The 25663-nt window shown below is 39.6% G+C and overlaps 2 protein-coding genes across 3 annotated transcripts; one reads left to right on the top strand and one right to left on the bottom strand.

The window, feature by feature from the left end:
* Nucleotides 1-4248: 4248 nt before the first annotated feature.
* On the bottom strand, nucleotides 4249-18706 carry LOC121330918 (protein Hook homolog 1-like). 2 transcript variants are annotated; one of them, XM_041277894.1, is made up of 22 exons: nucleotides 18510-18706; nucleotides 16356-16441; nucleotides 15944-16016; nucleotides 15455-15505; nucleotides 15159-15291; nucleotides 14797-14864; nucleotides 14382-14444; nucleotides 13788-13871; nucleotides 12455-12618; nucleotides 12143-12283; nucleotides 11088-11289; nucleotides 10883-10993; nucleotides 10572-10659; nucleotides 10241-10307; nucleotides 9783-9923; nucleotides 9259-9346; nucleotides 8958-8989; nucleotides 8100-8182; nucleotides 7675-7775; nucleotides 7306-7407; nucleotides 6879-6947; nucleotides 4249-6535 (listed from the first exon to the last, which is right to left on the bottom strand). In XM_041277894.1, the coding sequence occupies exons 1-22, from the start codon at nucleotides 18552-18554 to the stop codon at nucleotides 6380-6382; spliced, it is 2148 nt and encodes a 715-aa protein (XP_041133828.1). In that variant the 5' UTR covers nucleotides 18555-18706; the 3' UTR covers nucleotides 4249-6379. The 2 variants fall into 2 exon arrangements, with proteins under 2 accessions (XP_041133828.1, XP_041133829.1); XM_041277895.1 differs by having other exon boundaries at nucleotides 18624-18688.
* A 1780-nt stretch (nucleotides 18707-20486) lies between these two features.
* On the top strand, nucleotides 20487-25181 carry LOC121330741 (E3 ubiquitin-protein ligase RNF170-like). The gene is made up of 6 exons (XM_041277460.1): nucleotides 20487-20701; nucleotides 21634-21733; nucleotides 22637-22745; nucleotides 23863-23936; nucleotides 24075-24121; nucleotides 24684-25181. The coding sequence occupies exons 1-6, from the start codon at nucleotides 20670-20672 to the stop codon at nucleotides 25060-25062; spliced, it is 741 nt and encodes a 246-aa protein (XP_041133394.1). The 5' UTR covers nucleotides 20487-20669; the 3' UTR covers nucleotides 25063-25181.
* The last annotated feature ends 482 nt before the right edge of the window (nucleotides 25182-25663 follow it).

Below are 25663 nucleotides of genomic sequence, written 5' to 3'. Positions count from 1 at the left end.
ACTGATCCCAGTGTTCAATAACTAGCTGTAAAAAATCAAACAAAAAAACCTGCTTACAAAGTTTGGTCACCTTCTGGTGAACGGTTCCCAAGAGTTCATTTGATCCATTTGCTAGATTCTAAGAAGCCCACAATGTTGTGTTAACAAATGTGTATCATGCACAGATATCCCAGGTATTTACTCACAGTACCACCAAATCTCCTCAGATATGCACACCCTGGGTAGGGCAATTACAGTACAGTGGAAACAGGGCCATCTAACAGCTAGTTAGTGTTCACATTCATACCCGATTCTGTTTAGATCACTAAGCTGACCCATAAACCCTTCCAAAGAGGAGTTCTTTACCCTGCTCCTCCTCAATGGTCTCCTGAAGGTATCTGCCCTCCTCAAGGATACTGGATTCCAAAGTCTTCTTGCTGACTCCAAAGTTCCTCAGAGTAGTGAGGGCAAATCTTCTCTGCTGCTTCCACATGTGCCCATTAGATAATACTAAGCCTGCAAGTCACAAAGCACACGGGCAGTTACATCACAATAACGCCAGCTATGACTGAAGCCTTGTACGGTAAATGCTTCCCTTTTTATCTTGTTTAGTCTTTTCACTGCAGCCCAGAGAGGAGTCCCATTCAGGATCAGCAGTCTGGGACAAAGTGTTCACACATTTTGTTCAGCACTAAGCCTGTTAGCCCGAAGTGAGAAGTATCATATTGCCCTGCTGTATCATAGACAGGCACTATAGTATTTCATTCAGAAATTCTTAAAGGGATCAAGTTATACAATCGATATAATGATTTTTCTGATAAAATGCAAATAATTGAAAAAACAAAACTGGTAGTCAAACAATGTGTCCTTAAATTTATTTTAGTATAATGCATGCGCAATGGTGCACGGCAAAATACATTATAAAAACAGACCCACCTAGATTTGGGGAGAAATACTCAGCCACAGGTAGTGATGGGCGGTCTATAAAAATGTCTCCTTGCTGAACCAAAGCCTCTTTGATCAGTTTAAAGCCATTTACAAAAACAGCATTTTTGCCTATTTGGAGGCTAAATACATCTCCATATTTCCCAGCAAACTGAAAAAAAATATTGGCATGTTCAATGGATAAACGATTACTTTGTGGAAAAAGATAAACATAAATACATATATAAAACACCCAGCCTTAAATGCAGAACAAGATTTTTAAAAGAAATAAAATTCTAACGATTTAGTTTGCTCCAGCCTAATAAAATGTGTAGTTTATTTGAAGCTACCTTTGCCCTCTAGTGGAAACCGATGCCACGATTTAAATTATTGTTTGCTTGCTTATATCCAAAACTGTTATTGGTACTAATGTAATGTGAAACACAAACAATGCTTACCGACCTTACTTATGGACAAGTGAGGCTGCTTGACGTCAAAATTCAAAATATTTCCCAGGAATGGGAGGCCCCGTGGACCAGGGGGAAAGTTTTTCGGAACCCAGTGTTTAATCACATCAGCGATTAGCAAAAATACAAGAAAGAAAATCAAAACACTGCGGACATCAATTTATTTCAAATGAAACCATGTTTATTATTAACACGCAGGCCTATGCATAAAAATAATAATTAAAAAAACAAAAAGCAATCAAAAGTTTTCGTAAGAAAAGATACCCGGTATAAATTTTATAAAAATTACAATCTCTAATCACTCTCATACGCTCTCAGATTCCCATAAATTCCGCCAGTCTGCTAAGGTAACAGAATACAACCACAGCTTGCCCCTTTTAAAAGGGAGAGTAATCAGTTAATCGCAAACAGGTGAGGAAGATAGCTCATCTTGTGCGGGTTCAACCTTTGCATAAAGATACTATGCCCTTCCCCTCCACTAAGAAAGGGGGGGGCTTCATTTATTAACAGATGAATGTAGTGCAGGTAACACTTAGAAGTCTGTCTTAAAAGACGTACAGGTAAAAGGGTCCTCGCTTCGCCATGTTGCTGTTCAATCTTTAAGAATCGTTGGATTTATTTCTATAAAAATAAAGATGGATTGATTGAATATGGTTCCCTTAATTTTATTTCAAACAGACCTGACAAATTACGTGAACTGTTCATCCTTTAATCTGTAACTCGCATTTCGTTTTTGCAGTCCTCTCTCTCTCTCTCTCAAACAAATATATAGTATATAGTAGCGTGCACAGAGGAGCCGGCTCTTTTGTACAGCGGTATTTAAATAACTAGTGCTTGCATCTATAGGATTCATTACAAGCATATGTGAACAATACATTTCAGTTTGATTTACGGAGAATCAAAGAAATGTCACCAGTTTTACAGCTTGCAGAAGATTACGGAAATGTCTACAGCCTGCGATTAGGACGGTCTAAAACCGTGGTCGTGAACGGCTACAAGCTGGTCAAGGAAGCTTTGGTCAACCAGGCGCACACTTTTTCTGCTCGACCTTTTTCTCCTATGGCTGGCAGAGTCACGGATGGTCTAGGTAGGTAGGTGTGTGTGTATGTGTGTGTGTGTGTGTGAGCCGAGTTTCAAGTCAAGTCAGAGTCACCCTTTCCCTGCAGGATTTCAAGATCTGTGCCACCCGGTCCCTGTTTTCGTCCCTGTTTTGTCCCGATTTATTGGCATATTAAACTGGGCTTATTGCTACCTGACACTATGTAAATGAATATAGATAATCCATTACACACTGATGCAAATATGTATTTCATCTATTTAAAAAAAAATTAAAATGCTTAAAGGCAATTACACGCTACATCAATAAAAGTAAATACAAACACTTCCAGAACAGTTTTCTTATTTATCCTGATTGTGGTGCGTTTGTAAAGATGTAGGATTACAGCACAAACATGTATACATCTGAGTTTTTCTTAAATGGATCACTTTTTAATTACAATCAACTTGTATGAACTTTGGGTTTTGTAAAAGCATTGAAGACACATTCTATAGGGCCCGGTTCACAAAAGGAAGTTACATGCTTTAACATCCTCCCGCTGTTAACCGTGTCATTTATTTCCCAACATTTCCATTCTGACTAACTTGTGAGTGGTATATTTTGAATAGGTTATAATTGGGTTGTGAAGGTGTATGTATCCTAAATTTGAAAATAAATAAAAAAAACACTTACCTCTGTTTTTAAGTTAGGGGCATTTATTATATTTAATTGCAGTTGAAATATCATAACCCTATGTAATAGTGATGATTCAGACAATTTACTAAAAATAAAACCATGTAATCTGCTGTCAGTCCTAAAGAGCCATGCTATTGGCTTGGTTGCCATCCAAGTGTATTCAAGTACAACTCCCAGCCATAGTTGGAAGGTCAGTTTATCCTCCAGATCCTACTGAAAGCATTGTCAGGTTATGTTGGAAAATATTTAGAGCAATACACATTGGATACTGGACGAGTTGACAAGAAATTCATGAGGCCAGTGAAGGAGAAGGCTGCAGAGCAAATAAAACATTTGTACAAAAATATGTATTTTTATAAAAATATGTATTTGTTTTTGTTACAATGTTTGGTGTGTTACCATATTAAAAACCAAAAAAAAACTAGTGCAGTTGTTTTAAATCGGTTTTATTGCAATGAATGTGACTTACAGATTTACAATAATAAAACCCCCTGAAAAATCCAGAACTAGTGCAAAATGGTGTCAACCCCTCCCTCCCCCCAGCTCCTATCAAAATCATTCAGAAAACACAGATCGAAGTTTAAATGTGGATCCGTGACCGACAGAAATGCAACATTTAGTAAGAAAACATTTAATATAACAGATAAAGTTCTGAAAGATGGGGGAATTCAAAACCCGCAAAAACAACCTCTAAAGTCATAGTGAAGACAATTTAAAGTTTAAGTACTTATTTCTTTATCTGAAATGTCATATATTATATATATATAATATATATATATAATAATATATATTATAGATATATATATATATATATATCTATCAATTATTAAATTCTATATATATTATTGTTGTTTGCATAGTATTCTGCAGCTTCCCAAATATAATCCCAAAATAGACTTCTAAGATTCAGACAATCAATTTATTACTCCCCATCATTCAAGGTATAATAGAAATAAAACTGATCCTCCCATCCATAATTCACAAAACAGCATGATTTGGGTGCAATCCCTTACAATGAAGAAACTGCACACATTACATACACAAAGCTTTAAAGTTGACCTTATAAAAGACACTATCAACATATTAAAGCAATGCAAAAGCTCAATCCTTCCTGAAATGCAGCTGTTCTGTTTGCTAGCAGAAAAACTGCAGCTATCTAATTTATCCTGACGAAAAAAAAAACTATAACACAAGACATCAAGTTCATGCACATTTATTTTAGGACATTTAGCGTTCTCCCTTACTAAAACAAAAAAGAAGAAAAAAAAGCATGTCACCAGACTCACAGTATTGGAGTTTCTTTATCGAGTCTGTAGCCCTGCATAAACCTCACACACACACACATTTGTATTATTATTTCTTTTCTTTTTTTTTTTTTTTTTAAAAAACAGCAAGCAATTGTTTTTCGAATGAAACCAGCCACTGGACTGTGCTAGGAAGACTACAGAATCATCAAGCTTCTAAAGGTATTAATCCCTACGTCCAGCCACATGGACAAGAGGAAACAGGAAGGCTCGGCAATAAACCTGCATTTATTGGGATTAATTAAAAAACTTTATTTATTTATTTATTTAATAATCTCTTTATTTATTTAGGTATTTATTTATTTAGTATGAAATACTGTTTACAGAGATAAAATGTAAAGTTCTCATATGCAAAGAACAAACAAAACAACACACACACTCACAACAGGTCAGATGGGTAGACCTGAACTGCAAATGAAGCGTGCAGGAAAGGTGCATCAGCAAATTAATACACAGTCAACTTTAATGTCAATGTATTATTATGTAAACAGTGGTACTGAAAAGTCAGCAACACCTCTAGAAGCCTTCTGTAAATGTGACGCAAACAGGGTGGTTCTTCAGAGCACCAACCGACACAAAGGGGTGTGTGTGTGTGTGTGTGGCATTAACTTGTTCTCCAACTCCTGGCTTTTCAATAGTCCTCAGAACAAAGGCAAAATGAACTTATAGGACACTTGAAATGCTTTGAATATGTTCTAAATAAAATAATTGCTAACTTGACAGGACAGCCAGGATTGAGACACGCAAAGACACGCCACTGCTTAAGAAACAAACAGGCTTTTTGGTTTGATTTTCCACAGTAGAAACGGCAAGCTCACTGTTATTTGCTGCCATTTGTTTAAACGGTGCTGGTGATTCAGTGATTCTGTGATTTTGAGTATTTTTTTTAAAGATAATGTGTACAGTACTCTGACAGGAAATGAACATACATTGTCATACGTATTATAAAAAGTACTGCTATATTATTATAGACTGCAGACCAGTGTCTCACTGTCAATAAAGAGATCTCTAGCACCCACTGGTGAGCTTGAAAGGTACACATTTAGGTTCGCTATTGAATCACTGCTTTATTCAAAAGAAAAATGCAACAGCAAGGTAAATCTTTTCTTGTTTTTTTCGGTACAGATCTGCCATTAACAAGCTATAGGAAATGTGTGTTTAGGTCATATTTTACATATAAAGTATAAGGTGGTAAACTATAAAAACAAAAGGCAATAAATAACAATAAATCACATACCTGAATTCACTTACACAAAAGAAGGAAAACTTAATTGTATATAAAATGTAGAAAAGCAAACATTTTTATTTTTGTATAACATTTAAGCTTTACTCAATGTATACGATACTAAAATGTATTAATTATTTTACTTATTTAACATTCTTTTAGCCATCTTTATTGAACTGACTTTTATTCAGCTTAGCTGATATAATATCATTTATATCAATAGATAGCAGAAACAAATAATTAACTTTTTGGAACCTAATAAATGCAGAAAACTTTTTAAAAATATATCTAATATTGTTGTTTTTTTTCACTTTTGAAAATGGGACACAGGATTATAATGAATATGGTTTGAGTTTATTTTTATATTTTTTACTACAAACTCTGTATAACATTTTGATTTCCTGCATCGTTTACCTTCTACGTTAACTGATCAACATTTAAGCAGATAAAAAGCCCAGCTCATAACCCCCGATAGTCTAATAATCACAAGATGCAGAGAGGAAAAGACGGTCATCACTGTTACTGTCTCAGCCACTGGATTGAGTCATGTGAAATAAATATCAAGCAACACAGACCAGACTTGAGAGATACCTGATGCTGGCCACGGCTGGACTTGAGGAGGAAGTGTCAAGCTCTTTTTCACAAGCAAACAACAGAACAGGCAGGAGAAGTAAATGCAGTCCCGTCCCCGTGAGATTTAAGTATTTAAGGGCACCCAAGTGGATGGGCTTCACGGGCCAGGCCTGCCCTACTTGGAGGTGTTTGCAGGCACAATCACGGAAAGGGCTCTCCTAGAGTTGGTGACCTGCCGCTGCTGAGCTAAGAAGGACTGTCCCGCGGGTGTACCACTGCCCCCTCGCCCCGACAGTCTTGACTCCGCTGCCAGTTTCTGGAAGTTCACACTCTGCCAAACAGACAGTTTTCCTCAGCAGTCTGTCTAATGCTTTAAAAAACAAAACGCACACCCGACTGCTTCAAGGCCCCCCACTCTCAGTCACCATTTTTGTGAGAGGAAAATAAAAGTGGTATCCATGGTATCAGTAGTAATATACAGCTGGTTTTACAGACCAAGATTAGTACTGATATTGGAATACACAATGCTAACTTAGCTAAGGCAGTCCAAGAATACAACTAATTAGGGTCTAGGATACTAGCCGTACCATGTATATTAGATGTATATCACTTTCTAATGCATTAGGTGTTTTATTTTTTAATTTTATTTATATATGATTCAATTTATATCCTACCTTGTTGTACCAAGCAGTCACTACAAGTTTCTCCTCATATTCTCGCAGTTTCGCTTGTTCACATTCACGCTGCATGGAACGAGAATCAAACAGTTATGCTTCAGCCTCTAATAAACGGTAATCCATTTTCAAAGAACATACAGTACAAGAGCAGTTCGGGCAACCACCTCAGTTACAGATTCTCTCATAAAGTCTGTGACACTGAGCAGCCCTAATTTGGTATTCTTTCAAGATATTGGAGATGCACTCAGCAGGCACACTTCACAAGCTTTACACCGAAAGGTGAAACAGAAGATGGTGTTTGAAGTTTCAACCAATCTGAGCATCGTGGCAATCTGTAAATGTAACAAGCCTGGATCAACCATGGGCTGTGAAACAGAACAGAACAATACAATGCAATTGGGGCTGCAAACAAAATGAGAATTACCTCCAGGGTGAGGATCCTCTTCTCTCTCTCCGTCAGCTGGTTCTTAAGGGACTGGATCTCTGCCGAAGCTGGATTTAACTTAGGATCAAGAGCTCGTATTACCTGGGTAAAGACACAAATGTTGCTCAGCATGTACTTGTATGCCAGTCTGAAAAGTTGTACTTTTATTTATTTATTATAGTAAATTACCAACTACAACTGGAAGCAGAAAAAAATAAACAATAAAAGCTATTACAACACGGCAGTTAAAAAAATGCAATCCTGTGCCAGTGTTAAATCTGCCGGTGCTTAACCAGCGAGATGCTTTTCGTAAGTCACTTTTCTATTCCAAATGCCATGAACGTTAATCTTATTAAAAGCCGTGCTTACATTGCGAGCCTTCTCCAGGTACATTTTGTACCTGTCCTCCATCGCTCGCATGTCTTCATCTTTCTTCTGCAGTGCGGCCAGCAGCTCGTCAGTCTTCAGTGCTAGGTGAAAAACACAGGGAAACCATTTAATCTTGTACCGAATAGGGCAGTGCTGTACTGGAGAGGCGGTTTCCTTTGTAATAAAAAGAACTTGCTTGCACATACCCAGTTCTGACCCATGTCAGGAATTCAAATGCGTTCCCAGCACCCCCCACCTCCACCTCATCCAATCGCACAGCGTGATGTCATTCTGCTATATCACTAAAGGGTTATTCAGGATCAGCCCAAAGCTCTCCAGTTTTAGGCTGCCTCATTTATGTAATCTGTTCCAATTACACCTGGTAGAGCCACATGTGCTTTTTCCTTTGCTTGACTGAAACCTACAGCTCTGCACAATCTCTGGCTGAAGGTCCTCAATAAGTTCTTTTTTCTTCATTATCTCATCCTTTGCTTCGTGCAGTTGTACCCTAAGAAGAAGAAAAGAAAAAAAAAATGTGAACGTTCTCCACTGCACATATCCGCTTTCTTTCACATTGCTGGTAAGCGCTTTTGTCTTTTGGCTCTAGGGTTGTGATGCCAATTCAGATTCTATTCAGGAGCTGTTTTTTTGTATGTGTATATATATATATATATATATATATATATATATATATATATATATATATATATATAAATGGAAGTGCCAACAGTGCAGCAGCTTTTGTGCTGTGGCCACAGTCAGCACAAACACTCAGCTGAAACTCATTTTTATTTCCGATGTGTCCTGGGTCCTAAGTGGGATCTTCTGGGATGATGACAACACAAGGTCATCTAGTCCCAAGTCCTGAGTTTCACTGGGAAGCTTATTGTAGTCCTACAGCAGCAGCCAGGGCAAGTGTTTTATGTTTAGAATTGGACACTGACACCATTCATGCTGCTTAGTACATTTGGAGCCCATTGCAGCTGGTGCTCAAGCAGAGGAAACACAGAGCTTTGCAGGACTTGAAAAGAAGCAAATTCATCTCAGTGAGAGAGGGTGAAGAGGTTTTAATTATCCTGTAGGAAATCTACCAACTACCAACTAACACAGTTAGAAATCTGGGATTTATTTTTAAAAGCAACCCTTGCTCAATGCAGTCTCCAGTGATCACGCACACGTCTTTTTTATTAACAAACAGAAAGTTGAATGAAGTGTTTTAGTCATGGAGCTTCTTTCATGCACTGCACTATTTTAAAAGCATGTACAATTCGATTTTTACTCACATATGGGCATCCAATTTCCTCTTCAGGTTGGACTGCATAAAACAAGACATAATAATCCTTTTCAGTATGCAATCTTAAAGAGGGATAAATAGAAAAAACTAAACAAGCACCAGGGCCACTGACACAAGATATACTTTTAATCTTAGTAACTAATTAGGACAGACAGACAGACAGAGAATTCCCTTTATAAGTTATGTTTCCATTTTATTGGTAGAACATGTCTTATTAGTAAGTAAACCTACTAATGCACAATTGCAAAAAGACCTTGAACTTTACCATGCAGTACATATACTTCACCTACATCCTCAGTTTTAGCTCCTTGTCCCTGCAGGGCTTTCTGGAGGTCTTCTACCTGCTGCTGCAGCTCATAGATCCGCTCCTGGTTCAACCTAAAAACAGCAAACAGAAAGAGCTTGTTCACCCTTCAAAGAAGGTGAGTCACCAGACATTGCACAACTGGCCGTGATATGATTTGATTTTGTAATGTTTGTAACTATAATCCCATAACATGCAGTGCACACCCAAGAGATTCCAGCTCTTTTATATGGAGCAGATCACAAGACTCCTCAACTTGCTACTCTTTGGCAATAGTAGACAGAGCTAGGTAAATGCTGGTTCACACTTCAATCATGCAACCGTCCACGAGGGTCATTTACAGTCTCTCCAGTGGTACATTTCACGACAGACAGGTGCCAGAGTTAAATTTTGCACAGCTCTTGCTGGTCATGTCACACCACGGTCTCAAGACTTAAGTTTGAACCAGCTTCAACTCTCAATGGAAATCCGTGCGCATCCCACACAGCCCCCACTTCGTAGTAAGGTGACCTGTTCTCTGTTTCCAGCTCGCTCCTCCTGCGGTGTGCTTCCTCGAGCTGCCCCTGCAGAGCTGCGATGCGCTCGTTCTCAGTGCCCTCCTGCTGCAGGCGCAGCATCTTGTTCTCATGCTGCAGGCGAATGAACTTCTCTCTGAAAAGGGAAAGCAATATAAAAGAAAAGGGGTTGAATTAATGGTCTACAGGCACAGAGGACCTTTAAATAGTATCCCTTATTCAAGTTTCAGAAAACATCCTTTCACGGGGACTTACTAATAGAAAACCAATTCATTTAATAACAAAGGTTGAGACTCAAAGGGCCATATTTCCCAAACGTTTACTCCAGTTTTTGAATGAACTCATTTTTTAAAATAGGAGTCCATTTATTTGTTAACTAATCATCCTATCAGGTAATGAAGAGCTAACTCTCCCCATACACTACCAGATAAATCTGTGTATAAAATCGCTTACCTGTACTCGATAGGCAGAATCTCAGCTGCAAGGGTGTCATGACTGGGACTCCCAGCAGGAATTATGCCTTCAATTAGAAATGTCAATTTCAGTGTAGTATTCATTGGATGTGGGTAATTATATATTTATATATTTTTTTGTTTGCATTCACTGGAACACGTGCATAATTGAGTCTTTTCTTTTCAACACACCTTTTAATGTGGTACCTGATGTAAATTTTATTTTTATTGTGCTATAACTTTTAAGGAGAATTTTACATCCACATTTTCTGCTCACCTGTAGCATATACCCTTATGTATATATTGCAATAGAATGCAGAGATACACTGTACCTGCTTGCAATAACTGGTGTTGCTGCACCTGTGCACATTTCAGCTCCTCGTTTGTTTCCTTAAGAGAATCTCGCTCAATGATCAGCCTCTGTTGGTGAAAAATGATGGTACCATGAAAATCACAAAATGATTTCTTTTTATCAGGGTTTTACAGCACTTTGTTTGTGTCTGGAAATGGCTTGCAGTAAAGTAATATTTATTCATAACATGTGTTACCAACTTTGTGTTCTTCATGTGACTCTCTATGTGACATTGTAACACTAATAAACACCATAACAAAACATTATTTCACTATTAAAACTCAGCCACACCTCCTTCTCCTTCTGCAAAGTGTCATACTTTTCTTCAAACTGCTTCATTTCAAATGCCAAATTATCAGCCCGCCTTGATTCGTCCGAGAGCTTCTTGTGTAGTTCGTGAACCTTTTAGAAGAAACAAAACTTTCCTCGTTAGCATACGTCATCGTTGACACACAGGAGTAAAACCATCTGGGATGATACTGCGTTTGACCCCCACCTGTCTCTTGTACGTCTCCAGCTGTGCCCGCGCTGCGTTGGCTTTCCTCAGCTCCTCCTCCAGGCTCAATGAGCTCTGCATATACGTCAAGTTCTTATCCTCCAGAGACTTCACCTGCCTGCGCAGGTCGGCCAAATCCTCCAGCTTCTTCCTGTAACCCTCCACCGACGCCTCCAGTTTCACTGCCCGGTCAGAGCAGCTCCTGGAATGGCAGATAGAAAGAAGGGTAGGGTGAGCCTTGGTAGTCCACATGCAAGACGTACAGCATACTGTTTGCTGCGATATCTTTTCTTAGGATCAGGTGGACATTGGATATAAAACAGTGTAATTCAATGAGAGTTAAGAATGTGAAAGTCAGAGTATATCTTTTTGTGTTAAATCAAATACATATTCTTTACATAGAATGAATATATATATATATAGAGAGAGAGAGAGAGAGAGAGAGAGAGAGACTAAATTAATTAATTAAATCAGAAACAAACAAAAATCTTCGATATAACTATCCCACACCTAAGCATTCTTATAATCTGTGAATATAGCAGGTTTATTTTATGTTCTTATTCTATTAGGTACTGAGGCACAGAAACTATACACACACACACACTATATATATATGTGTGTGTGTGTGTGTGTGTGTGTGTGTAGTTTCTGTGCCTGTGTGAAACTTTGTAGCCAATTACTAACATTTTGAGTTATCTGTTTATCAATTACTTTTCTTTGTCACACACAAACACATACACATTTCTAATAATGGATTTTTCTTTTGCTTGGATACCAACAGCAAATTGTAGCTGTTAAAGACTAATCCATTTAAATCAATTACTTTCTCCACGTAACTATTTTGGCAGTAAACATCAAGCTCAATGCGCATTCCACTTTGTATAAAACTCTTTACATCTTTTACAAACATAATTCCCAGTGGGTGTGGAATCTTAAGAAGTTTCTCTTGCAAAACATCAGACTTGTTTCAGTGCAGTGCTTGCACTTTGCATGCTGCAGCACACAATCTAGAGCAGCCCGTGATGAGTTCCTTCCTCCGCTCCCTGCCTCCTTACCTCAGAACGTCAAGCTCGTCCTTCAGGGCTCGGGACTCCTCTGCCAGGCTCGTCAGCTCATCATTGCGGTGCTGCACCTCGATCAGATGTTTCTCCAGCTCCTCGCAGTGGATTCGGTAATCATCCTTCGCTGCTTCGAGTCTGCATCACAAACGGAAAAGCATGATGCATCGGGCTGTGGAACTGGGGGTCTTAGGTCTACCCCAAAAATGACAGCTAAAGAATAACAAATGCTATGGAGAATTCTAGGTGGTACGAGTCTAAAATTGCAAGAGACAAATAAACGACATTGATACGATTCACCCCTCCCACCTGAAGTTTTCTTCCTGCAGCTGCTCAAACTGTAACTGCAGCTGGCAGTATTTCTTGCCCGATGGTGTAGCTGGGTCATCGAAGGAGTCCAGCTGGTTTGCTCGGTCAGCCAGAACATCGTTTTCGGCCAGTAGGCTGTTTCTTTCCTCCTGTAGTGCAGTCACCTAGGCGGATGGGTCCACAGTATCATAGCACACGCACATGAAGGCTGTCTGGTCATGCAGTTTGATTTTTGGTTATTGGCAGGGCGGGGCAGTGCGGGGATGGTGGATTGGTGCAGGGAATGGAATGGAATACTGCTGAACACACTGCATTATTCAAGCATCCCTTCACTGAGCAGAAAGGTGGGTACCTGCAGATGCCAAGATGACTAAACGCAACCTGGCATACAGTACTGCAGTTCTAGGGTTTTATTGGAAGTTTAATTAGATGTACTTTATACTACAGGTTATAAAGAAATAGAACTGCTATGTAATATGAGAAGTAAAAATCCTAAATTCGGAATTCGAAACCTCAGCAGCTTTGAATGAAGTTGACATAAAGCCTTACATGACAATGCAACAAGTCATGTGCTTGAACACTGCCTTGGAGGGGAAACATTATACAAAGAAAGAACACCACTGTGTTGAGAGTGTGAGTGTGTGTGTGAGGGGGAGGGGGGGGGTTAGGAAGTATCATTAGAGCATATAGCAAAGGACAGCAATACAGAGACATACATCTTCTGAACAGACTTGATCTCGTGGTTTTAGTTATTTAGCAACCCTCCCCTCCACCCTCCAAACATGTTAGATGGCCTCATAGCGTACTGGGATTAATTGTTTGTTAGGTACAATTCTCATGCTGCAGTTACATTTTTTGGTATGGAAACTTACCCTCTGTCTCTTCCAGGAAATGTTTTTTTTTCAATTTTGTCAATTTACATAATCTGTCGAAATTAGTCCCAGCAAAACAACGTATAATTAACAAACAATTACAAATCTAAAATATATTATTGATGGATATTCCCATATCACCCCTGTCTAAAAAAATTAACAAAATAACTATTTTATTTCAGAAACATTCACTGATCACCAAAATAGCACATGAAATCCGAAAGCTATAAATAGCATAGAATCAAACCAAAATCAGTTTGAAAGTACTAAACTTGCTTCTGTATTCTAAACTAGGTCTGCCTTTTAATTCAAACTTTTTAAACGTGAGTATGTAGTGCTAACAACCCTTTCTTTAAATGTTTTATTATACTGTACTCTCAGACATTCACTGTCAGAAAATAGTGCAGTAATAACAATGGACTTGTGCTTGTCAGTAAATTAAAATGTTATAGCAAACCCACCTGGATGTCTAACTCCTGACACCTTTGAGCAAGCTCATCCTTCTCTGCTAAGGCTTCAGCCAGCTCCTCCAGAGCTTTCTTCAGCTGAAACATTGTGGGACATTAACAGCAGGTTAGACAGCTGCACGTACTGTCGCATTATTTACAGAATGCTTTTATGAATAAAATGAAGTGGTATTCATGACAAGTTCCCTGACTGTTGTTGTGAATAAAAATAAAAGTGTTTTATTAATAAAAACAGACATGTTCATTCTAAGATGTGAATAGAGACTCAAATGTTATATATTAAAACCAGAACTCAGAAGCAGAAGAACAGCAACAGTGAAAGCTAGCCTGGCTCTTGGCATTGTTACTCAATTGCCAATCAGACTACAAAGAGTCATTTACAGATGCCAGAGGTGGGTACAGGCAGCCTGGTGGAAAGAGCACAGAACACTGTGCACCAGTGAGCCCTTGGACATCACAGTGAACTGGCTGGCTGGCTCAGTAAGCTCAGCGTTGTTTAAATGAAATTAAAAAATTAAAAAAAACACACACAACAACACAACACTGCTATCCTCTGTATGCTTCTCCACTGAATCCCAAGACTATTACCTGCTGTTCAAAATCCCCTGTTACTTCAGTTCCAAAAGCAGACGTGGTTTCTTTGCTCATCAGCTAAAAAACAGACAAGAGGTTTCTTGTGAAACAACCGAATGGGTCGGATGCCTCCTTATTTTAATATAATGTAAATCACAGTGTTACCCTAAAAACACATTAGGTTTATAGCTCCTGTCGGTATGAGGCAGGTACTGGATAGAATGCATGCCAGTGATCAGAGAAGAAGGTAATACAGTGCAGGCTGGTGCAGTCCTACACTGATAGTAGTATATTACAGGTGGTATTAAAAGTTAAGACAAAAGCTAAATCACCTGCTGTTACTTCAGCAAAAAGATGGACTTAAATTGACATAACCAAGGCTTTAAAAAAACAACATAATTATGGAAGCCCTCTTTAGCATTACAATTACCTCTTGAATTGCAGTCATAACAACATGCTGTACTGATTCCTCCAAGGTCATGATAATCTGAATGTATTCTGGAAAAACAAAATCTGTGTGTGAGTTTAAACATCTCATTACACCTGACATGCAGCTAACAGAGTGCTTTACTTACCCCCAGATAATCTCAATAAGATACAGAATGCCTTCATATCAATTGAATAAGCACTTCTCTGGAATAAATGTAAAGACATGCAGACGAATGGATTGACTGACTGACTGGGGATCTGCATATACTGACACACCTACACTGCAGTACATCCCAACCAGCATAAGGAAAATACATACAGAGCAGTACGAGACAGAACAGACAGTAATGGAAAAGCAGTCACCGTGTTTCTTTTCACACTTGATGGCACAGCCCAGGATGAGTTGCAGGAGCATCCCTAGTTGCACAGGGTGTGCATGTTCCGCTATCAGATTCACATCGGGCAGGAGGACATCCGAGACCTGCTGTGCCAGAACCTGTATGGAGACAGCTCTGACATGGTATCTGAAAAGAACCTCTGAAACAGAACAGCTGATGGATGATCTGAATGTGTAAGGATTTAAAAGGGTCAATAATGCAACAGGTGCCAGTGCATTCCAGAATACAAGTTTAAAAGTAAAGAGGCGGCCCTGGGGTTACCTCGTTGTAATAGTCCACGATCAGCTGCAGGACCTTCTTGAGGTTGTTCACCTAAGCAAACACAGAGCAGAGTTTCCTCAATGACAAACACTGACATTCTCTGGAGCTCACAGTTCAGGGGGCTTAACCACAGTGGAGATGCTACAGTTATTATTATTAGAATTTTTTTATTATTATTATTTTACCAGGGTCAGTATTAATAACCTAGTCAACAGTGTATACCTCAGCCTGGCTGAATTTTTTGACCTCCTCAATGACATAAGTGAATACAATAATAATACAACAGAAAGATGCTTCTTTTAGCAGAGACTAGCCGGGCTCAGATTTTTGGATGCTGTACATTTGTTGCTTATGTTCGGCGGGTAAAAAGAGCCGACAGCCTTGTCAGCGAGAACGGAAGCCGTCCGTAGATCTTCAGTGCTTTCGATGGGTAATTGTGTGTTTGTGAAAGCATTTCTGAGTGTGTAAAGATCATATTTGAAGCCCTACCTTCAGTCTCCAGTTGTCACCAACATCCTGTTTAACACGACTCAGCCATGCTTCATTAAACCAGGAGGGGTCTCTGTGAAAGTTGAAATTGACACGGAATGCAACAGAAATTATATATATATATATATATAGACACACACACACAGGGTGATTATAAAGTAAGTTTACCATATCACCCTGTATATAGAACTCACTATACTGGGTTGGAAATAAGACCCACTGCACAGCTGTTTGATCCATTTCTGGTCTTACTGTGAGTTTAATAGGACACACCGGAGCTTGTTCCAAATACTGCACACTGTGGCTAATCAAACTAACAGTAAAAACTGGAATGGTGAGAGTGCTATGCAACAAGAGTCTTATTTCCACCCCTGCACTCATACTGTATATAAAACATATGGAGGGAGCTTACATTTGATGAAGAGCCTGTGCCATTGCCACTCCACTGGTGAGATCATGTACAGTCTTACATGGCGAAGGGGTGTTGAAGGTCTGTAACTAGAAAAAGGAACGAGAAGCACAGTTACAAAAGTTCATCCTTGTAAAAATGTAGAATTGGTTACAGAAGAGCTGAATTTGGTAAACCACAGACAGGGAAAGCTCAGGGGGCCCAAGTCAGTTCACAGAAATATCCAGGAATGCCTATTAACGACTATGCAATGAGCTTCTAACTTCCATCCCCGAACTGCACTTTCAAACACTCCTTGTAGGCTATAGCAAAGTAACCCAGCCTACTGCTGGCATTAGTTTCTCAAAAGCAAACTGGAATCACAATGCCCATCCAGCTGTCCACTGGAGTATAGAGATGGTGCAAACTGTTTACACATGTGCTTCCTCCAGTCCTACTGTTATTATCCAATAATACTAAACAGCTGAGTTGTGCTTGGTTGAGATTACCATATTAAAGCTTACTGTGATCACATTTGATACTACCATTCTAAGAAAAAAAGGAGACAGCCTGGCAACCAGAAACCTGAGACTGGGATACACAGTACTGACCTCCTGAAACAGGACCGTCCTTAAACTGAAAGCAAACACAAGCGATGACGTCTGACATGCTGATATACAGGCTCATACATGCATTTCCCTTTCAAGTTTTTGTTTGTTTGTTTATATTGTTTACTTGCTTACACATTTGGGACTCTTTTTAGACACCAGCAACACAGCTCAGCTAAGAAACAATCTGCCACGGCAGCTTGAATGGTAGAGGCTGCTACAATTTAATATCTGAATATAGCAAGATGCACAGAAGCTAACTGAATGAGGACTGCCTAGTGACGGCTCAGCCCATGCTACAAGCCGTCTAGTGCATGGGGGTTCCTGCTGTGGATGAGAATAAGCTTGCTGCTGAATCTGGAAACTGAGGAGATGCAAAGCTGACACACAATCTGGAAGTATGCACAGGATATTCTCTTTATGTACGCTGACAGTAACTGCTCATTGCCCTACTTGAGCTTGAAATCCGACCTCTCTTTCTGCAAACAAGAAAGTAATCTGAAAAACAAACCCATCGCATTTTAAATAAAACCTAGATCACTTGAGCCATTTTAAATGGCCATCAAGTTATTGTCACACGCTGAACTATTACAAGGTGTAGCGGCCCAAATAACTGCATACATATGAGCCCATGGTAAGAGCATGAGACCCGCATGTCAATCAGCTTGTAGATCAAATGAAGAACTGTTTATACAGTGTCCTTGAATCCAGTACTAACAGGACTGGAGCAGTTAACAGTGACAGCACGTCAAGGTCTCTGTGCTTTCTGACCTAGAATTTACAAACCACCTACAAATTATAAACCAGTGAGTTAGGGCAGACTGGGAATCGTTGAACTGGTCATGGATTTTTCAATTCATTTTAAATAAGCTACCTTAATGGCTGTGATGCTGTATTTCACCCCCTGCCCTAACTAATTTCACGAACCCTTTACTGATTCAGCACTTCAAAGCACATACATGTACACTCAGAACCGAAGACCATTAAACTAATATATGATGTATATAGTATATGACTCCCCTGTGGACTCCAGTAATAATGCGACTGGGAAAGTCAGGTGAGAGTCGTATCTTCTGCACAGGAAGTGACTGTAATGTGGTGGTTGGAAAAAAGGGAGTTTCACAGTCAAAGTGCCCCCCCCTCAAAAAAAACCCGCCGCCTTGAGAACTATACGACCTACACACAGCAACAACGCACAGCTAATCATGTTTTTTGTCAGTAGCAAAAGTAACACACACGTATTTTAAAATTATTTTATTATTATTATTAATCTCGATCTTTAACAATTAGCTTCAAAACACACAAAGAGAATACAGCCTACGTTTTATTAACAATTCAAATGATTAATTGACGATGCTAGTATCTAGGTAATACATTTTGGCTGTATTCTTTACCTGTATCTGAACTGTAATGTATTCTAACCGATATCACCTGGCCGTCCAGTCGTACTAACTACCGGAAGGAGAATTCTTGACAAACCGAAGTAAACTGGCAACCATCAAGCGCAATGTCAGTTTGCACATAGATACGCGTTTACAGCAATTCCAATTCATAACCTTATTACACTTACCCAAATAATAAGGCTCTCGCATAGCACCGTTTTATTTACTTCCATTATGTCCAGGGACTCCTCTACACCTGTCAACAGCAATTTTAACCCCCCCAACACCGCTGTTGACCTCACCTGAGAAGAGTGTGTGTGTAAAATTACGTAACCTTCTCTGTTTTGTGTGGGAATAAGATAACTGAGTGCCCTAACGTGAATGCACAGGGTAGTCAACTAGCGTAGGCTAGCCAGTGGAATCGGATTGGTTAGGGGCAAACGTGCGTGAGCATTGTGATCTGGCTGCCCTATACTAATGCATAGACATTAGTGTAGATTGACGCAAGTATTCCTATTTTAAAACCAATAAGGCAGTACTGGGGGCTTGTCTATTCTTTTACATGGCGATAGGTAGAGGTAGCCCAGGTGACTTGTGTTACGTGTTTAGGAGGTAGGGCTCACACACTTAACCGTTGAAGTGCCACACAGGGCAGCGGTATAGATAGCGGTGTCCAGACGGCGGTAGTACAGATTAGAATTTTTAACTGACATCTGTCTGTTATATTAATGTGCTCTTTAACTATTATGCTAACTTACTCTAATTTTGTCAACCACAAAAGCTAAGTCTAAATGTACCTATTAATTCTGAAGTTATAGAAAACATTTCACTGCCCTCAAAATAGGACGCTGCAGTTTGCAGCCAAGAAGAATTTATTATTGATTTATAATGTATCCAATGACATAAATGCAGCTTGTGTTGTGATTTTTTCCAAAGAAAAATCCATTTGTCAGTTAACAGTTTAAAGCTAAATTTCAATTGTATTAAAAAGTAAGAACATACATGCATTTTTTTCTTTTCAATTGAAGAATCCCTGTAAATACAAACAAAGTGAACTGAGTTTGGCTAACACTTGGCAGAGCAGATCAGGACAAGGGAAAGGTAGAAATATAAAGTTTTGTGACCTCTCTTCCACAAAGAAATTCTGTGTACATAACGTAGAGGCAATGCGGCCTTGAGTGCTTTCTATTTTTAAAATGTAAGGTAAACAAAACAAACAAAAAAAAGTGGATATTGCATGATTTCAATGCAGATTTGTATTTGCTGGTCATGCAACCTCATGGTTCTTTGGTCTAGTTTAATAAAACTTGCTTTTAAAACAGAACAACTCCTCAAAGCTGATTGTGAGGATCTGAGGAGGGGGAAGCATATCACTCCTGCTCTGTGCTGTGCTCTGAACTTGCTGTGAGCCTGTCTGGAGAATTCTAACTGCCTAGGACTGAACTGACCTCTGGATTCCAATCAAACCAGGTGACAAAATGGCATTTCAACTTTGCTGGTCCCACCTCCTTACCCTCTCTATGTAAGTTGGGCCAAAGGTCACATTTATCCCCTTTTCAACTGGTACCTCCGAGGGCCTAGGACTCCCACAGTACGGGTGGTTTTCCACTGGCTATTTGTCGGCTATTACTTCAGTGTAATAACAATCAGGCTCCTCCCTAACCGCCCCAGCTCGGTTATACACACAGTGGAACAGAGGTAACTGTCACATGGTTTGGGTGGAATGAGGAAGGGCAGGTCAGTGCTAGGCAAGTTCAAAGCCACATAAAGACCAATGTAGAGAACAAAGTGAATAATATATTGGAACCGCTCCCAATGATTGCAAACATGATGAAAAGAGAAGGAAAATAAATGGCATTGAAAGCTACTGCTCTTCAATATGTGATTATAGATACACCCCTGGGTTACTGGGCACAGTGTAGCTATAGTGACCTCCATTTCAGGAAGCGGCTCTCATTTACCCACATTACATTTCATTGTGTAACTGTAATTACATGATTGCTTCATCAAATACATTTCCTGACTTCAGCTTTCAAGGCCAAGGTTAACTTTTGAGCTGGCATGCCTGTCAGTCATAAACCAAAATAAATAAATACATAGAATTATTTTTTTATTTAATTACTGTAAATTACAGTTTAGAAAACAGCCTGGTTGGGCAGATTGTAATGGGAATAACCAAAGTTTCATCATGATGTGTTTCCTCATTAGCAGTAGCCTCTGGCAGTCAGGAGTGTGGTTAATGATTGCTGCACTTGTCCAATGCATTGTGTATAGTGACGTTGCCTTGCAGCATTTTCCAGAAAGAGTGTCCACTCAGTTTCGCTCCCTTCACACAGACTCTTCACCTCATGGGTACTCACTGCTCAGGTCTGAGCACAAGGTAAGTGTTGATTAAACTCTTCCTTCAGCAAACAGTGTTTCTTTTTTTCATACTGTGTTGAATACCACTTGCAGTGTGTTTAAAGTTAGCAGTGGCACAGTAGTTTTATTATGCAATTGTAACATACCATGCTTTTGATAATGACCTGTTTATATCTAATACTGTACCATTTTATTATTATTATTACCCCCGTCCATGCAGAGAGCAGAGGTAGCACAGCACATCCGCCTGGCCCATCTTGTGGAGGTTGAGTGCTGTACCCACATTGTGTGCTGGTTTTGTCATGCAGAGTTGACACCATCACCATTTGTAAAGCTGTATTTGCTCTCATGTCCAGGGATGAAAGGCTAGTGTGTTAACAGTGAACAGGACTAAGAATGAGAGAATAAACACTGAATCTCACACACATGATGGCAGTGCTGCTGCATTGATCATCGTCTCAGTGGTCAGAAGCAGCCCCTAGGGTGTGTCAGCTGCAGTGCTAGAATCCTAGAATTGTGGTCCCTTCACGTATCTGCAAATAAAGGGTTAACAGTGACATTGACCTTTTAAAACAAAGTAACTTGTTTAGGGGTACCCTAGACCTAGGACAATGTGTCAATTCAGAATAGCTCTTGGTACCTATGCATGGTTTGCCATGTGACCTTTGACCTTAGGTCAATGTCACCACATCCTCCAGTCATGCTTCTGTGTACAAGAATTCCTGAGATAGGAGCAACTTTGAGATTTTTAATGTATTTCAATATTATTTACAAATACAAAATGAGGAGGAAAACATGTCTGAATATAATTTTATTTTGAAGTACCCAAAAATCTTGCTCTGCCTGATGCCCTAGGAACCTCAACTACCTGCAAGGGGTCAGTGCGCTGATATGTCAACAACCGGCTTACTGGAATTGCATTTGTTTATGATGTTATGTGTTTATCTTCAGATTTGACCTAATTAACGACCACACAGGATTGCAAAGTCTAAGCACCCTGAGCATGGTCCTTCCGAGAGACGTCTGCTGTTACTTGCCTGTTAATTACAAAGTGAGTAGAGCCTTTGCCTCCTCTTATGACGATGACAGGTTGATAAAGAGAAAGGTAAACCACACTAATAAAACCTTCTCAGGAGGGGTGAGGAGCCTGTCTGCTGTGTGTTTAAGAATCACAAGACTTTGACAGATTGTGAGGTTGTACAGTTAAGTATTACAGTAGGTTGCCAGCAGTGCTCTGTGTTCATTGGATGAAGTTAAGTTGCAGGGTATATAATCAGAGTTTCTAGTGCTCAGGTAGCTTGTAGTGTGAAGGTTTACTGTGTTTAAGGCACTGTAAGATCAGCTCCCTAATGATTAAACATTGTAAATCAGCTGTACAATGACAGTATACTCTAGATATCATTTTACTTCAACAGTAAAGAAATGATGCAAAGAATGGGGGCTAGAACATATGCATACCCACTCACCACTATAACTCTGGAAGGTGTCTGTTTAAATGAATTGAAAGAGTGGCAGATCTTAATAAGGGGGTCAGTAATGCACCTCTGGGGGATTAATATAGTCTTAATATATACTGTATTTACAGTATAATTGTAAATCTCAAAAAACTACTCACTTCTAAATCTTTTGTAGTCATCTTTGTATTACTTTAGTATAAATACATGTTAATTTAGATTCATATGTTGTTTTTTTCTGACTTTATGTGAACGAAAAGACACACATTTTCCCATTTTCCCATTGGAAATAGTGATATGTTGAACTATCACTGTCCTGGTCACAAAAGCAAAGTTTATGGGGAATAATAGCCATTTTCTATACTTTTGAGGCATAAGCAATTAGGAAATAACAGTTACTACCCAGGAACGAAAATTAGTGAAATCATATGCATAGGGGAGTGCATTCAATGCATTGACATGCACTTTCATCCGTTTTGTACTTGTTTTGCTTTGGTTAGGAATCACATGCACAAAGCAGGCTGTGTTTCCACAATGACTCCCACTGCCCCGTGTGCCTGCAGACAGCCACCTTCCCCGTGGAAACGAACTGCGGACACCTCTTCTGCGGTAGGCTCATCTTCTATTACAGAGAACCTAGATTCACAAAGCCCTTCTCCCCAAATCGGCATTAGAGCAGTGTTATCACAAAAGGAACAAAACCATTTCATTGAAACTAAATAACCCAGACATTTCAGTTATGGTCTTGCAAGTAGACAAGTTGTTTGTCATCTGTTTTTGAATAGCAATTGGTGTAAATATCCTGCTCATAGTTAAGAGATCCCTGCATTATAACTGCTTCTCTGTGACCAGCACTGTTTTATAACACATACACACCACTCTCCTGCTGCTTTCTAGTGTTATGGTGAATGTATGATTAACTATGACCTACTTCCTGATGCACTGGGTGAAAGCTGCTGTTATTCTTTTACTGAATGTGGCCCATTTTTAAAGCAACAAACCTGTCTGTGTGACATGTGAATTTCCTGGACTACATGTTGGCTGATGTCAATGCAGATCCACGCTGTAAGGGTGTGCAGGTTACCAGGACACAGAGATGAGTGCTAATCAGCCACAAAGAGATAAGAGCTCTGGAGCAAGATAATGCAGGTCAATGGGGAGGTGTCAGCCAGTCCTTACAGCTCTTAATTGCAATGAATGTTTACATTGTTGTGTAGTTCTGTTCTCATTAGGTAGTGCGGCAATATTTCAACATGCAGAAATATGGATGATGCCCTCTGTACAGAGTACAATTTACAATATACAGTGCAAGGTACCTAACCGGCAGCCAGCGCTACCTTAAATAGACAACTGTACTGTTAACGTTCCAACAACATTTAGTGCATTAGTAGATATTTGTGCATTAGTAGATATTTGTGCATTAGCAGATATTTGTGCATTAGTAGATATCTGATCTCGGTAGCAGTGGCTCTGAGCCTACTGCTGAGTATTGCGTTATACATTTTCAGTACAATAAATAATCAAGACTGAACATACAGAAAAAAAAAAAAAAAACAACCCTAATCTGTAATATGTTCCCTTGCCTCCGGGGGGCGTCTACACCCTACCCTGTCTTACAGGCTCATGCCTGTGTGGTCTAACCTGACAATGGCTCCTCAACTGGTATAAAACAATCCTGAATATTAGATTAAGCAACATCATATTCAAAGAGCGATTCTCCTTTCAGCTCCCTGTTTAATTGAATACTGGAGGCATGGCTCGTGGCTTGGAGCGATCAGCTGCCCTCTCTGCAGACAACAAGTAAGTGAATTAAAATGAAACCTGGAATTGCTCTGAGCTTACACGTGAGATATATTCATAGAGTACATATGGAGTTCCGATAGTGTTGGTCCAGTGCTAAAGGATACAGTGCATCATAACCCTGTTTCCTTTATTCAGGTGAGTATTCTGTGCAACCTCTTTCATGAAAACCAGGTTCCTCTATAGTTGTGAAACTCTTTGGTCTCAAGTTGCATCGTCCGTCCTTAGAACCATGTGTAGAGTACAATGTAATCGCGAAGAGACTTACGGGGTGCACACTGACATGGACGGACCACCTGTGTGGGTCCCACCCCCACACCCACCCCCTCCCTATATATATATATATATATATAAATAATTGTAGGTTGCTGTAAGATGCACGTTGATATTCACCACACCCATGTGGGATTGATTCCAGCTTGTAAACTTACAGTGTTCCCTTGTTATCTCACAATTCGATAAGACACAAATTGAGTTACTTCATGGTGAGGCCGTGTTAACAGTAAATGACAAGTCCTGTATAACGGCCCTTCACCAATTCAATGTTTTCAAAACGTAATGATTTTTTGAGACAGAGACAGACAGTAAAATAAAAAGGGGAGCACTCTACATATTAATCTATGATATCAGCACTCTGGTCTGCTGATTTGTGGGAAGTTGTCTTTCCTATACTACTCTGCAGATTTCAGTGGAGTAATCTTCCCTAGACCTATCCACAGGTCTGCAGTGCTTGAGACTGTGAAATAGCGCGGAGTCGTGCGGGGATCAGTCTCCAGGCCCGCCTGGGCTCACTGCGCTGCCCTCTGGTTCTGTGCAGGTTGCGGATTACCTCTACGACATGCCTCTGTTCCTCAGCCTGGCCCTGAGGGGGCAGTTCACCATGGGCGGGCTGGTGTGGATCTTCTGCCTGAGGATTGCGGTGTGCTGCTGCGGGGCCGTCGTGTCACTCTCCTCCCTGCTCGGCGTCTTTCCAGAGCCGCTGTGCGGGGTCCTGGGGGCCGTGGATCATCTGATGGTGGTGTTCCTCCTGCTCATCTGCATGATCAACATCAACCAGCAGATGGGGCCAGAGAGAGCCAACATTGCCAACAGCACCACGCAAGGAGTGCTGTTAGACTCGCTGTAGGGAGCGGAGCTGTGGACACTGTGTTTGTGCACTATGATGGGAGAGACAGGGTCATGGGACCAAACCCAACTAGGGTCCTAATGGAGGCAGTCTGTTATAGCTGTTATTGAGCTATGTAAGCCCTGGCTTCTATATATATATATATATATATATATATATATATATATATATATATATATATAATATATATAAAGGGTATATATATATATATATATATATATATATACATGTGTACACTGTATTATATAACATATTTGAAACATAACTACGTAACAAGACTCGTCACATCGACTTCACACGACAGTGTGCTGACTACATCTGATGACATACAGTTATTTCAAAATGATACTGACTGTTATTTATTATTATTATTATTATTATTATTATTATTATTATTATTATTATTATTATTATTATTACTATTATCATTATTATTAGAAGCTATTACACAGATCACAATGTAGTCAGAACAGTGCTTTGCTTAAAAAACCTGTTAAAATCTAAACACAACCTGTTTGAAATCTCTGGTAATCCTGATTGTAGTGAGGTTTCACACAGATGTGCTGTACCTAATCAGGAAAGCAATCTATATTGTGACGGA

The sequence above is a fragment of the Polyodon spathula genome, chromosome 18 (assembly GCF_017654505.1).
Source record: "Polyodon spathula isolate WHYD16114869_AA chromosome 18, ASM1765450v1, whole genome shotgun sequence".
In the NCBI taxonomy this organism is placed as follows: domain Eukaryota; kingdom Metazoa; phylum Chordata; class Actinopteri; order Acipenseriformes; family Polyodontidae; genus Polyodon; species Polyodon spathula.
The sequence above is the reverse complement of the archived record's forward strand: the minus strand, read 5'-3'. Positions and strand labels throughout refer to the sequence as shown.

Bases quoted from the DNA above. Each gene is read 5' to 3' on its own strand.
- LOC121330918 (XM_041277894.1), bottom strand. From the start codon at position 18,554: ATGGAAGTAAATAAAACGGTGCTATGCGAGAGCCTTATTATTTGG. The intron at 14,865-15,158 runs GTGACTGCTTTT...TTGTTTTTCCAG, and splicing joins CAAGTGTGAAAAGAAACACG to AATACATTCAGATTATCATG. The intron at 7,408-7,674 runs GTAAGCACGGCT...GTCTTTACCCAG, and splicing joins ACCTGGAGAAGGCTCGCAAT to GTAATACGAGCTCTTGATCC.
- LOC121330741 (XM_041277460.1), top strand. From the start codon at position 20,670: ATGGGTACTCACTGCTCAGGTCTGAGCACAAG. The intron at 22,746-23,862 runs GTAGGCTCATCT...TTCTCCTTTCAG, and splicing joins CTGCGGACACCTCTTCTGCG to CTCCCTGTTTAATTGAATAC. The intron at 23,937-24,074 runs GTAAGTGAATTA...TCCTTTATTCAG, and splicing joins GCCCTCTCTGCAGACAACAA to GTGAGTATTCTGTGCAACCT.